Below are 18,877 nucleotides of genomic sequence, written 5' to 3'. Positions count from 1 at the left end.
CATCTTTCTCTTCGGGCGACCACTTCCTCTGAGCCATCCCTTTTGTTCCTGGCCCTCGCAAACCTAGACTGCAGACTTCCGACCGCACCGGTTGCCTGTGGTGAAGGCGGGCACCAGCTGTCGCCCCTTGGCGTCCCGTTGCCTGATCCCGAGAGATTCAACTGGGGAGACCATACAAGCAACCGAATCCCCGATAAGGCCTCCATATCGTGGCGCAGGCCTTGGTAGCATTTTTCCGGGGCATCCACGGGAAGTGTACGCGAGCTTCAAGCGCTCTGGACAGACCTCTAGCGTTTGGGTAGACAGTCCTCACGCAAAGTGAACGAGAGAGGGACACTGAGTACGCGCATGCCAATGGCCACTCACTTATCAAGCGTGACAGATCCAACTCTGAACGTGCTTTATTCTGTTTATGCTTCGTTGAATTGGGCACAAAATGCTCCACCAGCAGTGTCGCAGCGAGTGAACGTACGGCTAAGTCACACAGCCTCGTTTAGATTTCAGGTTCGGAACTAGTTGTAGTTTCGAGATTCATAGCTTTGAGGAGAGATGTCATCCTCAACTAGAGGGAAGCTGAATCGAGGAGAACGCCTGTTTTTCTTCTTAGGTGCTTTGTCGAGCGAGGCAAAGGCATCGACGGCTGCCGAGTCGAGCGCACGGCTCGTGGGTTGGGCTGTGATTCCGCGTGTCCACTGGAAGGCGTCGCCCGATGCACTCAGGATTCGAGGAAGGGAGCGCTTCAAGCGTAGCTTCGATCCCCCGTCGGCGCACAAAAACCCCTCTTATTGTAGACTCGTTAGGGGAACCTTCCTGTTATCATTTGCTTCTTTCCTCGGCGCCGGAGAGCCCGCGCGGCGGCATGTTATTATACCGCTGCAGATTTGCGCGACAACGCGGACTTTGGGAACAGGCCTTGCGAGGCAACGGGGGTAACCGGGGTGCGAATGCCACGAAGTGTTGAGACCCAGGATGGACTGGAGATCCTCGCATTTAGGGATGTGTTGAAAAGCACACGCAAAAGCGAGCGTCTGCATTTGCGCAGAACGTGTAGGTTTTCCAGTTCCCTCGTGCCAGCATCGACGCGCCGCCGCGGTGGCCACGATGCACACCGGCGCGGCAGCGTTGTGGAGTTCGGGAAACCCCCGTGCAGCACGGACCCTGCCGCGTGGTCAAAAAGTTGAGCGGTCGTGGAACACCCCGTTCGGACCATCGGAGTCGGTTCCCCAGTCTCCTGCATGTGACCGCTCTTCTAGGCTGCTTTCGTTGTCCGTCACTGTTTCGTCGATCTGAGGGCGACTGGAGCCAACCCTGGCCCTCTCGAAGCCTCATTTGTCTGCCCTTGGTCTGTATTGAACTTGTGTTGGAGTCCTGCCTCCTCAGTATCACAGTGGTACGTAGACAGCCGTCGTCTAGGGTGGAGTCGTTGCCGGGTTGTGGCGGCATGCTCCGCCTTTCTTTCTCTCTGTTCGCGTTCCTAATCTCGAAGACCTCTCAGATTCTAGTCCTCTTCGCCGGGGAGAAAGCTGCCGATCTTCCGTTTTGACAGTCCGTCAGCGCTTTCTGGCACTGCTTTTTGTATGGAACCTCAGCGGCACCTCTCGTTTTTGTCACGCAGCGAGGGATCTGCCGACAATCGGTACGGACACGATTTTTCTTGCGTTCGCCGGTGCCTCTGTTCGCACAGGGCGCAGGCTGTCCCCCGCGCATAACTGCGGAAAAGCTCGGGGAGCTGTCCGTTTTTTTTCGTGTGAATGCGGATACGGGTTCCTTCAATTTCGTCTCATTACACCGGTCGTTTCGCTCTCTCTTTTCGCCTCTGCGTTGGGGGCGCACGCCTCTTTTGCGCCGCCGCGCCACCGTTTTCGGCGCTCCCTCCGATCCGTTGTCGAGTCCCTCGCCGTTGTGAAAATCTAGGTCTTGTCAGATGGCCATGGGGGGACGGCACGAGAGAGAACAACGGACATGTTTTGGTTTCTAGCCGTATATGCTTTTGTGTGACCACGTCTGAGAAAACAGCGCACAGAGACCGCTGCGAAGTGGATCCCGCGCGTGGGCTCGGCGGATCCGAGCTCGATTTTGTCTTGCAGATCTCGTCTTTTGAACTTTTTGCGGCCGGAGGGAGACCACGAGTGGGGGAGGAATCGGGGCACTTGACCTGCGAACGCTCTGGAGAGCGGCCAGCCGGTCCCGGAATCGAAGACCGAATGGGTTCTGTCATGAGATCCCACTTCCACTCCGCTGACGCGGGCCAATGAAGTCTTCGAGAAACCGCCCTGATGAGGAAGCCGTGGAATTTGTCGCCGTGGCGCTTCCCAGTCTCCGCCACCGGTAAGGCCTTACAGGCCAGCGTTGCCGGGTATCGTCTCTACGCGGGGGGGGGGAGGGGGGAAGGGGAGGGGAAGGGGAGGGGGGTCAGCGGCGAGAACGCTTCGGTGTACCTACGCGAATCTCTGTGGAAGTGCAGCTGTCCACCTCGCAGCTCTCTTTGCTGTCTACGAGTTACGAATGGGGTGGAAGGAAAACTGGGAAACTATGTGGCCTGGGCGCGACTGTATAGAGGGATCTTTTAAGTGAATCCAGGGAAGGCCGCCGGCTTTGGCGGGGCGCTCTAACCTGCGGAGGGCGTGTCATCTCCCGTCGCGGGGGGACGAGGCGTTGCCTGTCGGGTTAAACACGACTACAGACCGCCGGAGAAGTCTCTCCGGCGGTCGAGAACTGTGGCTGACGAGATACAGCTGCCTCGTCCGGATTTTGGCGGCGCCCGTCTCTCGAGGCACTGTGTAGGCGTTTTGACGACAGGTTTTTACCCGGCGCGATACCGTTTCTCTGCATACACGCGCGCACGTGTTATGCTGCGCCTGTGTGTGTGCTTTGCTTCATGCAGGCCTTTTCATAGCCTTTCAGCTTTCCGCCGACCGCGTCTCAGTCTCCCATTCCCCTGCTCATTGTGTGTCTTCCCTCGTCGACCCTCCTTTTGTTTCCACGGCTTTCTCGTTCATCTCTTTCCTTCACGTTTTGGCGGCTGATTCCGGAAATGCCGCGAACTCCAGTGAAAACCTGGACAGCCTCAGTTTCGATCTTCAGCCAGAGCTGGGGCCGACGAAGAAGGCAGACGCCACCCCAGCTGCGCCAGCAGACGACCTGACGGGTTTCGGCAAGATATTCGATCTTGCGGAAACATCCCCGCCGGAGGCTGAGGCTGTCCTTTCGCTGCAAGAAGAAGCTGTCCTCCCAGCGGATGAAGAGAGCTTCATTGAGGGCCTCAACCGCCAAATAGGAAACGCTCCGCAGGAACAAAAGCGGGAGAAGAAGGAAGTTGCAAATCCCCTCGCCTTCGTCACTGGTGTCGACACGTACAAGAAGGATATCCCAAAGATTGGCGCAGCGTTCGAAGAACGTAAGACCGGATGGGTGCATCTCCATATGCATGTGTGCGCCCTTGTTTTCGCGCACACTTACATAAAAGTGCATCTAAATCGGAGCAACATGTTTGTCTTGCCAAGTCGCAAAGTGACGATGAGTATACCAAGTGACGATGAGTATACCAGAGGCGTGCGGCATGGCGTCGAGAAGCGTGAATGCGAAGTCCTCCGATCGGTCACACTGAATTTTCTCCGTCCTGAACACAGCCCGTGCCGAGTGTCTTGACTCCTCGTATGGGCGCGGACGTGTGCGTTGTGCGCAGCTGTCCGTCTGAAACGGGCACGCATCTTGATTGATCAAGGCCGAGCTGCAGGCTTGGTCGTGGAGCGTATGGTGTCGGTGCTTGAGCGAGGCACGACGAGGATAGATAAACTTATGAAAAATGCGCAGCGGCTGCCGGACGGCGATGTGACCCAGAAGTTTGAGGCTCTCAGCCTTCTCACGACTCATGTGAATGGACGGCAGCAGTTGCTGGAAGGCCAAGCGAAAGCGCGGTCGCGCCTGAAGACCTTGCTGTCGGTAAGCTCGCCCGGAAGAGACGAACGACGTAAACCGAGGGGAAGCGCAGAGGCGCTACAGGTGTGCAGCCCGATGGAGCCGCGGAGCAAAATGCGCGACAGGCCTTATAGCCCGAGGGTACAGAAGCGAAACACGTGTACGGGGCCTCTTCAAACCGAGACCGTGGGGCGGTATCTCTAACGAATCCGACAGAGGCAGTTGTAGCACGCAACATCCTGAAAATTCCCATCCTACTGCTGGCTGTCTACGTCACAGAGTACGGAGAACGCGGTGGGTGCGTCGCAGTGAGAGACAGGTTGATCTGAGAACAGGCGTTTTGCCACAAAGGACGCGCTAGCGCGCTGACCGGGGGGGGACTGTGTCTTCACACAGAGGCCGACGGGCGGGGGTGCATGCGTTTGCCGACGGGCGAGGCTGTCCACAGATTTCCAGGCGCCGTTGACGGCGGTTTCTGCATGTGTGCAGGAGTTGTCTGTGGAGCTGAAGTGGATTGAACTCAACGCAGCGCAGACGAACGAAACCCGCCAATTGGAGGAGGAAGGCCGGAGGCTGAGCGAACGGATTGCGTCGAAGCGGCAGAAACTGGACCGCGCAGAGCTGGCCCTGAAGAAGACGATGAACAACGCGACATCCCTTGTGGACGCGGCGCTGGCGGCGATCGCGAGTGGGGCGCTCGCTCGCGCGGAAAAGGGGCTCGAGAAGGGACAGAAAGTGGAAGAGCACAGAAATCAGCTCGTGCAGGTTTTCAGGAAGGCAGGGGAGACCGCCCACACATGCAAGCAACTCCAGAAGTCTGGGCCGAAGTCCAAAGGCGACAGTGCGCCGCACTCGGCGCTCGGTAGGGCGATTCGCGCACAAGCCCTACTGGAGCGCCTTATGAAAAACGGTAGCTCCGCGAGAAAAAGTTTGGAAGCGGCGATGGTGGCGTTGAACGACGTCTCCGACGTCGCGACGACGGTTTCCGGGATTATCGAGATGGAGCCGCTGGCTTCTTCCCCAGCGGAACCCGTGAAAGAAAAGATCACGGCGGCTCGGGATCGTGCCCACAGCGTCGTGGATTTGCACGACATCTTGACAAACGCCTTGGTTCAAGACGCTCGCTTGGCCTTTCGAGCGCTCCGCCACGCGTACTTGGCGTGCGACGCAGCCACTGCCGGCTTCTGGGTTGCCCTGAAGCGGGCCCTGCAGGCTCGGATGCTGCGACACGAGACGGTGAAGAAGCTTCGGAATGTCCTTGAGAGGAAGCTCGCGATGGCCAAAAAGCAGATAGCACTGATGAAGGACATGGGTACGGTATCTGAGCTCTCCTTGAAGACCGTGCCTGCCCTAGCAGCCACGGGGCTGACGGAAGCCGTGGCCGAGCTGAATCGAGCCGGCGCCCGCCTGAAGGCACTGGACCTTGCCATGGCGCGTGCGTACGCCGTGCAGGTCGGCTTTGTGGCTCTGCCGAATTTTCGGAACCAGATGGCCGCCGCACAGCGCCACATTCGCAGACGCTTCTGGAGCGCACCCCACCGCCAGCTGGCTGACTTGATCGCTTCGGGGATGGACACGGCTAAGGCCGGGGCCGCAATGGTGCCCTCCTTGGCGGCCCAGTTCCGCAATCTGAATGCGCAGCGTGTGACGTCCCTCAGCGACTCGCGGGCGGCGCTGGTGAAGGTTCAGGCGGGCGTCTTGGCGGCATCCCGAAACGCGGACCGCGTGACAGACTTTGTGGCGGACTACACGCGGAGCCGCCCGGAACTTGCAGAAGCAGACGCGATCTTCAGAGCCGCACTCGTGGACGTGAAGGAACCGCCGTCTGCGACGAAGAAAGACAAGACGTCTCGGGAGCGAAAAAAGGCCAAGGCGACCGAGGCCGAAGTCACGTACGAGCAAAGGTACGTGGCCATGGTTTTCGCGCTGCAGGCATTCGCTGTGCTTCGCGAGTCCTTCGCGGTCGCGAACCTCTCAGAGTTCTCGGACAGGCAGCGGCTGCTGAAGGTGCATCTCGACGAAGTGAGAAAAGTGCTTCGGACCGGCGTCAACAAGTGGACGCCAGCCGTGGTCACCAGCAAACTGAAGAATGTGCGGAACAACCTCCGGCGCGTGACGCGCCGCGCCGCGGTGGTGGCGAACGTGTACCACCAACTCATGACTCAGATGCAAATGAGAGCCAAGACCCTCGCCACCGTTCTCCACGACTTCTATATCACCACGGGGAACGTGTTCCGGGAGGACTTGGGAAGCGCAAAGAGGCTGCTCGTCGCCGCCGTCGCAGGCCGCCGAGACCTCGTCAGCACCGTGGAGAAGTACAAGAACGCTTGCGGCGTGCTGAAGCGGTTGACGGATCCGCAGGCAACGCCCTTGAAATTCGAAGCTGCGGAGCGTCTGCTCGAGGTCGTCCTGAAGCTCGACTCGCTAGTTGATCGGCTCTGGGAGGCGTTCTCGGTGGCGCACGTTTCCCTGCAAGACACCCTCGCGACAATGAAGAGGCGCGAAGCCTTGATGCCACGGGCCATCAAAGGCGTATCTGCGCGCAGCCGTACCGATATCGAAAAGGCTTCACAGAGCGTCTGGAGGTCCGCGAGAGAAGCGTACGACGTCCTTCTGAAGGCGCAGGCGGTCGTAGCCACCTGGCGAGAAGCTGCCACAGAGATGTTGCGGCGAAGCATAGCGAAGAAACTGACTGAAATTCAGGACCAGGCGAGACAAATCCTGAGTGGGGCGACGCGGCAGACGCAGGCTGCGCGGCGCCTCAACCGCATCGCTGTCCGCTCCCGGACCGTTGACTTCTCCGCTCTCGACGCGGACGCACGGGCCACGTGGAAGGCTGACCTTGGCAGTCTTAACGAAGCCGAGGCCTCGCTTCCGGTCCAGGCCCAGTGGCAGCAAACTGCTGCAAAGTACATCTCGGATATGGGGCTCTGGATGCGCGGTCGGCGCTGGGACTTCTACGGGAAGGGCGCAGACCTCGACTACAGAACGGCGCTCCACTTGAACAAAGCGGCTGAGAATGCGCTGCAGGAACTGCGGACGGCGCTGAAGACTCTCGACGCTTCGCTGCACGTGGCGAGAGGCGAGATGGGTGCGATGCGCATGGCCCTCTTGATGGCCGAAGAAAATTCTCTGGCTGCAGAACTCGCTGCGCGAGCGGAGACGATGGCGCGTGTCGCGCGTTCGACGAAGAAGGCTCTCAAGTCGGCTCTCGAAAAGGCGAAGATTCCGAAACCGAACGACAGGATGGAGCGTCATCTGTCCAGGATCCAGGCGCGGGTCAAGAGGGCTCTGAAGAAATACGATGCGGCTGTAAAGCAGGTACCCACTCCCGAGCAACTCTGGGACGAAATGACCAAGAGTGAGGATGAGGCGCAGCGACTGGCAGCGAAGCATCCGGACTTGGCAGAGGATGCTTCCGGCCTCACACAGATTCTGGAGGAAGGTCGCAGCTCCATGGAATCGCTCCGGAAATCGCAGCAAAGCGCCGAAGGCGAAGTCGAAGCCCTCCGCAGGCTGGAAATTTCCGTGCAAACCGACGTGCGCCTCTTGGAGCTCAAGCGGCTGCTGCTGGCTGGGGAAACGCGCGTCCGGGAAGCCGCCGCCAGCGCGTCCGCGCTCAACAAAAGGGAGCGGGCGGTTCTCAGCGAGGTTTTCGATGCTCAGGGCGCGGATCCGTGCGACCCCGACTGCACAGGAGTCAGCGCCCTCCTTGCGCGCAGCCGAGAGCTCCTGCAGGAAGCGACGGACCAGCGGGCTGTGTGGAAAGAAGACCTGAACGCGACGAACCGGGAGCTAGCCCTCGACGAGAAGTGGACGCCTCCCCAAGAGGACACGTTGAGTGAAGCCATGAATCGGGTGGCTCTCGCGGTGGCCCAGCTTCGCAACACCACGGCGACGCACACTGCGGAGCTCAAGGAGCAACTCGCGTCGGAGGAAGCGACGCACACGGCGCTCCAGACCGCTGTCCAGGCACTGGAGAACCGCGTCGCTCGCGTCAGGCTCACCGCCCGACGGGAACACGTGGACGAGGTAGCTCGCAAAGCGGCGATTGTCCGGAAAGCGATCGGCGACGTTTCGGGCACCGTGGCAGGTCTTCGTGGCCGCTTGCTCGCCATCCAGAACGTTCTGGAGCACAGGCAGTCGCGCCGTGGGTTGTCGGATGAAGCGATCGTTGCCAAAGCGAAGACCATGGACGCAAATTTCGACCGCGTTTCGGAGGACCTCGATCATGCCCACGCTGACGCCTGGACGGAACTGAACACTGTGCACGGGCCGGAGCTCAAGACGCTCTTGGAAGCGCTCGAATCTCGCGAGTTCATGGATAAATCGCTTGCAGCAGAGGCGGACGCACTGGCGAAGAGACTCGCAGACGACCAAGCTGCACTCGTTGCGGCGCAGAAGTCCATAGCGGAACTCGACGCTCTCTTTGCAGCCGTCAGTCGCCTAGACAGCCAGCGTCGCTCCCAGGACCAGGTGTACGTAATCCGACTCCGCCTGGAGAGTCTGGAGAAGGAAACGGCGGCTCTCGTCGACAGGCACAAGGCGATGGAACGGAGACTGACGGAGCAAGCGGCCCGCGGCGCGGAACTTCCGGACGGCCTTGCAGAGGCTGCCGCCGTGTCCGCAGACCCGAATGGCGTCGCCCAATTTGGAGACGACCCCGTCGCCGCTCTCGTCCACATCGAAGACTGGTTGATGCAGTCGGAGGGGCTCCTGAGCCAAGTCAAGGCGCTGGACGAGGACGCCTCCCAGCATATTCAGAGCGTCACAGACAGCCAACGGGAGATCAAGGAGCAGATGGCGAATGCGTACCTCCACTCTTCCCCCGAGGACTTGGTCGGGCTGGGGCACGAAAGCGAAGCTCACCAGGAGCGTTTGCAGAAGATGCTGAAGGAGGTGAAGGACGCGCAAGCATCCACCACGCAAGCGTCTGCTAGCCTGGACGAGCAGGCTCGTGGGGTTTCCGCGAGGATCGTGTCGCTGCGCGCCGCAGCTGCCCAGGCGGAAATTCTGGGGAAAACTGCGGAGCAGAGACAGCTCAACTCGGTCGTCGCGGACCTGCTGACGCGTCACGCCTCACTGGCCACGCAGTTGACGCACTTCCGCAGTTTCCTTGAGGGCCACGAGGCGTTCGTCTTGCAGCGATCGAGCCGGCTGGCGGGGTTGCTGTCGCGGAACGACGTCGAGGAGATTGATCGGCGACGCGCGCTTGTGGCGGACGGCGCTGCGAAGCTTCGCTCGGTCTGGGAGGCGCATGCAAGAGAGCGGAGCGCCTTTGAGCAGGTCCAGCGAGAGCTGCAACTCGCGCAGTTTCCGAAGGAGAAGCTGCAGGAGTACCGGAAGTACCCGAGGCTCACGGCCGCACTGGATGAGCTCCAGGCGCGTTCCAAAGGCAACGTGCACCTGGTGGAGGAAGGCGCGAAGGCGATTCAGGTGATGAGTGCCGAGTTCGCCGACATCGACAAACGGGCGCGTTACGTGGCCGAAGTGGCTCTGACCGCTCGCTTGTTTTACACGTTGACGGCGGACCAGACCGCAGCGAAAGAACGCATCAAGAAGGTGACCGAAGCGGCGACGGAAATGCACCAACATGCCGCGAGGCTGATCAGCGAGCTGTCGGCTGCCCTGTCGCGTGCGGAGCGCCTTGCGGCAGCCGGCAGTCCCTTCGAGGTCGGGCCGGGGACTCGGGAGACGTTGGGCGCCGCTCGGCAGAGCCTGGAGGCGAAGCCTGCAAGCCAGTGGACCCGCGAGCTCGCGAACGTCGCCACGCACCTCCAACAGCTGGACGAGCAGCTCCGGAATCTGCAAGCCCCCATGTCGGAGTCGGGAGTTTTTTCGGACGACCTCGCGACTGTACGCGCCACCCAGGCAGCGCTCCACAAAGACCTCGAGAGGAGCCAAGCGGTGGTCACCGCGGCAGAGCGAAAACAGTACGATCTACACCTGGCAACTACCGCCGCGAGCGACTTTTTCTACGGCGTTACTTTGTCGACCGCAAGGGACCAGGTGCTCAAGCTGGCTGCCGAAGAAGACGCGCGTCACGTAGAGATCGACCGGCTCCGCAGTCAGATCGTCGGGCTCCTGCGCGACCTAAAGGCCGTGGCCACTGCAGCGTGGGCCCCAGCCGGTGTCGACTGGGAGGACGCGAGCAGTGTATTGGCAGTGCGCGCGCAGGAGGTCGCGGATCGCCAGCGAAAACTCGCGGATCTTGCGCGCGAGGTATCCCGCCAGAAGGGCCTTGCGGGCGAGCGGGCCGAAGCGACTCGGCGGCTGCTCGGGCGCTGGGGCGAACAGCCCGGCCTCGAACAATCTGCGGCCGCGCTCCGGAACGCCGTCGCCCAGAGCGAAGGCCAACTTAAAGAGTGCGAGGACTTGCTCACCGAAGCGGGGCTTCACCTGTCCACGGTCGACCGCGTCAAACGGGAACTCGAGGTGATGGTGGAACTTGCGCGCGCGCATGAGCGCCAGCGGGGTCTCCAGAAAGAAATGCAGCGCGTTTCGGCGGTGCTTGAGCACAGCTTGGGAACCGCCCAGAGCGTGCATGCCAGTCTGAAGCGCTCGCTGCTGAGTCCCTTGACGGACGAGGCGGAAACAGAAGACGTTCCGGACTTTGCGACAGCGAACGCGGTGGTAGCCGCGACGAAGCAAGTGGAGAAAGACACCACCTCGTCGCTTGTGGGCATGGCCAAGGAGATCGCCAAGCTGGACCGCGACCTCGCCACACTGAGCACCAAGACCCAGGCTGAGTCTGGTTCCCTGCGCACCCGTGTGCAAACGGTCCAGGACAATCAGGCCGAGCTTCGAGGGGCGATTTCCCAGCTGCGCGGCTCGCTCGAGTCCCTCGCCCAGGCTGGCCGCAATCTGGAGGAGGTGACACGGGATTTTGCTGGCCACGTGAGACGCCAGGAACTTGCTCTCGCCCAGAACCAAATCGCTGCGAAGATCGAAGAGCAGCGAGCGCTGGCGGCGGAAGTGGCGCGCGACGGCGTAGAAGTCGACCGGCTTCGCCAAGACGTGGACAAACTGCTGGCGTCTCTGCGGCAACTCACCGGGGACTCCAGTGGCGCGGACCCCCTCGAACGTTTCGGTTTCCGGCCTCGCGCGTTGCACCCGCTCGGCGATGATCACGTCGAGAAGGCCGAGGAGCTCGCCGCGCATCTTTCGGAGGCTGCGGCACGCGTCCGGAGCGCTCAGGCCGAGTTGGCCCACGCGGAATCTTCTTGGAAGCGCTTCGGGAGGCTGCGAGAGCCGATGAAAGTGCTCCGCGAACTGACCGAGAAGAGTGCCCAGGCCGTGAACACGCTGGGGATCAAGCTTGCGAACATCCTCGCGGACCTTGCGGGGGTTGAAAAGCTCGCCGAGTCCTCAGACTTTAGCGCTCTGGTTGTTGACGTCCATGACGCAGTCGGGAAACTCGCTGTCGAGGCCGAACGCATCATTCAAGAGGCAAAGGCCGTTCAGGGGGCCGCAGCGAGTGCGGCGAAGGCTTGTCGCACTGAAATGGTGACCGTTATGATGCTGCGCTCGTCGGAGGCAGATGACGCGATCCTCGCCGAGCGCGCAGCCGCGTACCAAGCTGCAGTCTCTGTGCTCGAGGACGGGACCGTCAAGACGCGCAAGTGGGGACAGACGATCACGCAAATCAAGGGCTCGTCGCGGGCGATGTCCGAAACCGTGCGGATTCTCAAGCAGGTGGAACCGAAGCGGCAAATCCGCGATGGGCTGCGCACCATCGTGGGTCGCCTCGAGTTGCTGGCCCCCGTGATTGACCGGGCGGAGGCGGAGGTCGACGCCGCCGAGAAGATCCTCCAGGCACTCGTAGAAGATGCGAGCGCGCTGCGGATGCATGTCAAGAGTGTCGCTGGAGAAGCGGAAAGAACCCTCAAAGCGTTGGTGTCGCGCGTGGATGCCTGGCAGACGGAAGTCGAGACGATGGCCTCGCAGGCAGCTGCGTTGCGCAAGGAATCCAAGGCGGGGATGCGCACTCTCCTCGCGGCCGCGCGTGAAGACTCGCCGATTGAGTTCGCCGCCGACCTCGACGCAACAGTAGCGGGTTTGGAAGACGCCGCACGCTCCGCAAAGGCCTGGCTAGACCGCACACGCCAGGTCCAGGGCGAAATCTCCGCAGTCACACGAGACCTCGAGCAGTTCCAGTCGGAGCTGCTTGACGAGGGGCGCGAGTCGATCCGAGGCCGCGCCCTTACCACCAGTGCGGAGACTGCGGCGGCACTTGCACGTCTCGCGGCAGACCTGGAGGACTTCGTGAGCGACATCGAGTCGGTGAAGCCTCTGGCGAACCGAGGTAGTGGACGCAGTCGAAAACAGGCGGCTTCGCAGGACCAGGCTCACGACCGGCAAATCGCCAAAGAGGTCCAGGCTGTGGAAACCCGCGTGGAAGAGACTGCAGGCGTTATGCGCCGACTGAGTGAATCCTTCGCTGCGAAAAAACCCAGTGCTGACTTTGCCACTGCTGCGGAGTTGTGGGAAGCTCGGGAGGCGCTCCGACCCATCGAACTTGAGACCCGTGGGGCCCTCGACCGTCTTGAGAACCTTCTGGCCTCGGCGAAGACCACAAAGCAGGAAATTGAGACGACGCTCGCCTCGACGCAACAGGCACAACGCGGAAGCGCCGACGGCCAGCAAGCGGACGAGGGACTGGTCGAGCAGCTCCAGGCGCTGGGAGAGAGACTGGACGAAGCGATACGCAGAGGCGGAGACTCTGCGGCTAGCGTCGCGCTCTGGCTTCGCCAAGACGGCATGGTGGCTGCCGACGAAGAAAACTTGCGTCGTCTCTTCGCCGACACTGAGAACGTCCGGGACATGCTGGTGCGTGCAGAGCATGCGATCGATTCCTACGCGGAAGAGAGTTCGCAGCAACGCGCAGTCGTCAGCGACGCAACAGAGCTGACCTCGAGGTTCCAGCGCAATACCGCAGCCCTTGCAGATCTCGACGCGGCGACCTGCCAGTGTTCCAGTGGGCTCTGTCCCCTGAATGAGCTCGGATCCGCCGTGGCGAGTGTGGAGACGGTCGCCACCGAGGCGAAGACTGCTGTAGCGAACCTGGCGGCCGCGGTTCAGGCGGCGCGTTATGTGGCCCAAGAGTCTGTCAAGGCACCGGCCTACTTGCGCGTGTACGTTGCGCGTGCCCAGGACTTGGTGCACTGGGCAGACGCGCGACTGAAGGAGCTTCAGAGCGACTGCAGCGTGCTGGATGAAGACTTCGAGCTGTTGAAGGCCGAGGCGGAGAACCTGACGCAGACAGTGCGCGACCTTTTCCGCCGTCGGCTGTCTCAGAAGCTCGCCGTCGTCGCGGGAGTCGCCGAACAGCTCGAAGAGAAGAAGCTCTCGCTGGAGCAAACTGCACGCGGCGTCCAGGCGCTGCAGGAGCAACTTATGAGGTTGGACAAGACCGCAGAGGCTGGGCAGAAAGTCGAGGCGGCGGAACAGACTCTCGCGGCAGCCGAGGCGCGGCTCCGAGAAGCCGACGACGAAGCGAGAGACATGCGCAAGTTGCAACAGGGTGCGCCTGAGAAGCGACCGGCGACTTGCGTCTCCACGTGCTTCTTGGCAGAAGCCGCCGAAGCATGGCAAGGAAATGTCGCGAAGAGCCACGCACAGGCAGCTTCGCTGGTCGAGGCCGCCGCGCGTCTGGTAGTGGAGATCGAGGCCGACGTCGAGGCGATAAGAGGCCTGCGCGACTCGGTCGTCTCCAGCTCTGCCGCGGGAGACCCGCGCTTCGCTCCAGGCCGCGAGTTCCTGGACAACCTGCAGACTGCGAAGGACCACTTCGCGGGTCTCCTTGACCGCGCGGAGGTGCTTGTGGAGGCTGTGGAGTCTCGACAAAGCGCCTTGCCTGTTCCTGGCGACCTCGTCGAGGGTTTGGCGTCTTCGGTCGCCGTTGACGCCCTGGCAAAGATCTCCCAAGACCTCGGGGAAGCCGCCCGACTTACGGCGCGGTGCCGGCAGACAGTCCCTGCGCTGCGCCGGTACGAACGGCTGGCCAGGGCGAACCTGGAAGACGCGTTGGAAGTTTCGGAGGGGCCCCAGGCTGCGGCAACTCGTGCAGCCGTCGAGAAAGTGGCTAAGCAAGTGGGAAAGGAGACGGCGCGAATGCACAGTGTTGCCGCGGCTGTGGAACGGGCCGAAGATCGACTGCTGAAGTATTCACGCAACGCGGTGAGTCACTCGGTGGACCTGCTGGTTCGAGCGGCCAACAGGAATGACGCGCAGGCGAAGGAGCTCGCGGTGGCGTTCAGAGGACTTGCAGATTTGCATGCGGCAGCCATGAACTTGCAGACTGCGCGGTTCCACACCCCAAGACACGCGAAAGTCCCCGCGCACGAGGCCGCGGAGAGGGTTGAAGCCGCGCAGGCGACGCTGGCCGAGCAAGCGGAAGTGGCGAAGCAGATCGTGGCCGGCTCAGCCTTTGTTCGCGGTGGCGCTGGTGCGATTCGTGCGGCGGAGATGTTATTGGAACACGCCCTTCTGACGCCTGCGCAGACTGAGGACCTCGGAGTCGTTCGGGAAGACGGGGCTGAAGCGATGGCCACGGAACACCTTCGCCGCGCGAGGGGTCTCGTTCGCCAGATGGCGAGTGTGGCGCGCCTTCTGAAAGTGGGCGGTAAGCCGTCGGCTTACCTAGCGTTTCCTCTTCAGAGGCTGGCGACGCGTGCAAGGCTAGGGAGACACGCGCGCGACGGGCGTCAACGCGACGGGGAAGCAGCCACACAGAGCCCGATCCAGCTCAGGAACTCCGCGGCTGCAAGCGTTGCGCGCGTGGCTGAGCACCGCCGCCAAGCCCAAGTGAGTCTCGCCTTCGTCAAGGAGCGTCTCGATCGGCTCAAGGCCGCGAGACAGTCCCTGGAGCAGGCGAGTGAACGCCAGCGCGAAGTTGCGTTGAAGCTGGAAAGCCTTCAGCGAGCCGCGGGGGATGACGAGGGCGAGTCCGGAGTCGCAAGCGCGCAGCCTCGTCGCCTCGCTGCCAGTCCCCGTCCCTCTGTTCGCAGGGCGTCTGGTGAGGCGTCGATGGGAAAGAGCGAGATGTCCAGGTTGTCGAACCGGCGACGCCGCACTGCCGCGATTCTGGCTGCGCAGAACGATCTGCGCAGAGCGCAGAAGGCCCTGGCCGACGTCACTAAGACCGCTGAGGCCATGTCCAGCAGCCAGGAAGAAGTGGAGAAGCACCTGCGCGAGTTGAATGCCATGAGCAAGGCGGTGGAGGCTGTTGCGCGCGAGGGCCCGGTGGGCAGCGACGTCGCGGAGATGCAGCTCGAAATCGAAGAGATGGTGGAGGAAGGCCGGCGCCTGTTTGGGGAGTATGCTGCGCAGCTGAAGGAAATGAACAGCGAGCGGTCAAAGTTGGAGGCCGAGTTTGCAGTGCAGTCGGCAGCCACGGAACGGCTGGTCGGAGACGTCGCGCCCAGCGAAGAGGAACTGCTCGTGATCATGGTGGAGCAAGCTCGTAGCGTTCTCGCGCAAATGCACGAAGGCCACGAAGAGGCCGCGCGTTTGGTTTCGGACATCCGCAGCCTACCCATGCGGGGCTTCGGCAGCGACGCCGTCGCGCGGAAGCAGGAGGCGCGCCGACTCTCAGGCATGGTGGGGACCCTTGCCCAAGTCGCTCAAGAGTCCAGCGAGGTCGCGCTCGAAGCGATCGAGGTCCTGGAGAGCTTGGGAGACGATGCGGCTCCTGCGCGCGCTGGCCAACCGCGCGACGGGTCCGAGATCTCTGAGATCTCTCAACAGGCCGCGGAGGAGGCAGCGGCCCTCAGGAAGCAGTTGCACACGCTTCAGGACGCCTTTCGAGCGCGACAGAGGGAAGCCGAAGAGGGGATCATCGAGACACCGCGAGACGCCTCGCTGCTCCTGTCCCTCTCTTCTACCCTCGTACACATCGGCCGAACCACGTCGCACGTGGCCGCGAAAGTGAAGGCGCTACGAGCGTCTCGGGTGGAGCTGGCTGCGCTCTCCCGCGCTCTGGAGGAGGCTGCCAAGAAGGACAGCACGCCAGAAGAGGCAAGCGCCGCGTCCTGGACAGAGATCGTGGAAGCGCTCGCCGGCCTCCAGTCACGGGTGAAGAAAGCGGACGAGAAAGCTACTGCGCTCGGCGGCAGCGCGCAGGCGCTGGCCAACGCTGCGAGTGAAGACCTGGGCAACGCCCAGACGGTTTTGAGTGGGTGCACGAAGAATCTGGATGAAGTCCTTGTTGCACGTTGTCAGGAGTTGGAGACAGCGGTGAAGACGGCCAGCGAACAAGCGCTCCCCGATCTGCGTGCCAGCATCTCCGAGACCGGCGCTCTCCAGGCCGTGGTCCTCGACAAACAGCACGTGCTCTTGACAACCGTAACAGCTAAGGCGAAGAACGCGCTTCAGACGAACATGGCGCAGGCTGAGGAAATTTCTGTGCGGAGCAATGGCTTCCTTTCGGATCTCCGGAAGACTGCGGATGAGCTGCGGGCACTCGTCGCAGCCGCGAAGGAAGGAAACGCCACTGCGGGGATAAGCCAGCCCCTCGGTCGGGGCGAGAGTCAGCTCCAGTCAGAGCCCGGCAAAGAGCCTGGAGGGCAAACCGTCGTGGACAAAGAGCTCGTCTCGACCGCGAAACAGATTGCTGGACATGGTGCCGCTCTGGCGAAGAGTTTGAGCATTGGTGCAACTGCCATGCGTGCGACTCTGATGCCCAGATCGGTCGGCGAAGCCTTGCACGAAGCATCGCTCGTCGCAGGAATCGAGCAGCATGAGCGTAGCGTCCAGGCGCAAACTCAAAGGTGGGAGCAGGAGGTGACTCAAGTGGTGGCTGAGATGCAGGATGCTGTTGCCGAGCTGCAGAGGGCGTACCGGCCGACTGACCCGACGTACGTTCGACACGAGGTGGTGGCGAACCTCGCCGTCGTCAGCGCGCTCCTGCGGAGCGGCGACGGTGCGCAGGAGAGCACAGTCGACTCCATCCCGCAACTCTTCAAGGCCGCTATTCTCCTCAGTCGGGCGAAGGCTCTGTTGCGCTCTGTTTCGGAGCCGGGCGAGAATCAGGCGCCACCCGTCGACAACAGCGATTTGGAGGCCAAGGCAGAAGAGCTCGGACGGCGGCTTCAAGACTACATGCAGCAGTACAACCTTGGCCAGTTCGACGCCTTTGTTTCTTCTACGGGAAGTGGCGCTTGGGCTGCGGAGGACCTCGGCTTGGCGCCGAGAGTTGAAGCAGCGCTCGCCGCGCTGGGCCGCATGCAAGCTGAGGCTGCCAAGCTGATGCGCGCACGGTCAAACGCGCAGGACGTGGACGCGGAAGAGGACGCGCGCCTGCAGGCTCAGCTGAAAGAACGGCTCCATCACGTATCGGCGGAGACTCGACGGGCTCTCGGGATGCTGCAGAGCACTTTGTTGAACGGAGTGCAGAGAAATGACGCCAAGATTCAGAGACTCGTTGCAACGCTTGCGCAAGGTGCGGATCTTGCCTCTCGCTTGACTCGTGAAACAACCGCCACGGCGAGCGGCAGCGGCCAGGCCTCGTGGGACCGGGGGGCCGGAAACGGGGACGAAGAGAACTCGGAAGCGCCCAGTGAAGACCCGGAGGCGACTCTGGCCCAGATGGCTTTGTTATTGGAGCGTGTCCAGGAGGAGGCTGCTGGCTCGGAAACCCATGACGAATCTCTGCCTGCGGCTGAATCAAAGGACCCTGAGACGCTCGCGACCTTCCAAAAAATCACGCAGGATATCCAGAGTCGCAATGCGGCAGTGAGTCAGTCGCTCAACGCGGCGAGCGCGTCGAAAAGTGAGGAAGCCCCGGCGGAGTATGTGGAAAGACTCAGCCAGGTGATGGAGCAGGCAGACCAAAATCGAAAGAATCTCGAGGTGGGATTGGCCGTCGGGTTAGGCATTGTCTTGTTCCTGATCGTCGTTGTTGCTGTAGCTCTTGTGCTGGTGAAGAGACGACTCAGACGACGCCTCGCCGTCCTTACTCGGTCTGAGGCAACGGGATGCCGGAGCAACAACTAAAAGTCGTGGAAAGCACCGTGCGCGGGTTGAGTCCAGCGCGGTGTAGAGGATCCCCCCCGCAGATAGTAGTGTTCGAGAGCCCGCGATATGGAAGCTTCAGAACTGAAGCTCCCACTCCGCCTGAATCGACCTTGCCGCCGGCAGCGTCTCCTTGAGGGCTCGTGACACAGGCTTCAGTGGATGGGCAGGTTTAACAACTGCTGAAAAACGGTCCCGTCGAGGTACCCGAACAAAAACAAACATGCGTCGGTTTATGCGTAGTCGATCCCGATATTGAAGGCTGGAGGGAAACGTTTCAGACGCCAGCGGGTGTCCCGCCTCTGCGGCGAATATTTTGTGTGTCCGTTTTCTTCGAGCCTTATTTCTCAAGCATCACGCAATTCGATAGCAGCTTGTGGCGTCTCTCTGGACGAGGTGGCCTGAATTCACATTCGGTGTCACATGTGAATGTGTTGCTGACACGGCCTTCTAGGCCACACCATCCAGGTTCTCTGTTCCAGACGAGAGAGCTGCCGTTTTGTATTTTCCTCCTGAGTATTTGCCCAGACCAGTGACGACTGTAGAGACGCGTTTTGTCAAGTTTGTTGTTCCTTCATGTGTCCGCACATGCCGCCGTTTTTAAAGTGCGGCCACGTTGCGCCTGGACGCGTCAACGCCGTTTCTCAGACTGGTTAGTGTCGGCTCCAGTGCAGCTTCTGTTGTGTTGAGCTGTGTCGATCGGTTTTTTGTGGACTGCCCTGCTTCCCTCAGACGTTTATGGTCTGTCGTGGTTTGCTGTATGGAATGGGCAGTTCACTAGCCTACTGGGGGACACCAGTCGTTACACAGGAGGAGCTCCCGAACCTGATTACTCTGTACTCTCTTCCGAGTGCCTCTCCGTAGACCGCTTGTACGATGCTCTCGAAAGTAAGATTTCAGGTGTTTGTCAGTTTCAAAATATGATCCAATTTGAAAAAATGTATCG

The 18,877-nt window shown here is 61.4% G+C and overlaps 1 protein-coding gene across 1 annotated transcript; it reads left to right on the top strand.

The window, feature by feature from the left end:
* Positions 1 to 2,251: 2,251 nt before the first annotated feature.
* On the top strand, positions 2,252 to 17,913 carry NCLIV_060960 (putative membrane attachment protein; the record flags this gene model as incomplete). The annotated part of the gene is made up of 4 exons (XM_003885649.1): positions 2,252 to 2,328; positions 3,051 to 3,397; positions 3,686 to 3,942; positions 4,408 to 17,913. 4 exons carry the CDS (start codon positions 2,252 to 2,254, stop codon positions 17,911 to 17,913), a joined length of 14,187 nt encoding a protein of 4,728 aa, XP_003885698.1.
* Positions 17,914 to 18,877: the final 964 nt, after the last annotated feature.

The sequence above is a fragment of the Neospora caninum genome, chromosome XII, assembly GCF_000208865.1.
Source record: "Neospora caninum Liverpool complete genome, chromosome XII".
In the NCBI taxonomy this organism is placed as follows: Eukaryota; Apicomplexa; class Conoidasida; order Eucoccidiorida; family Sarcocystidae; genus Neospora; species Neospora caninum.
The sequence above is the reverse complement of the archived record's forward strand: the minus strand, read 5'-3'. Positions and strand labels throughout refer to the sequence as shown.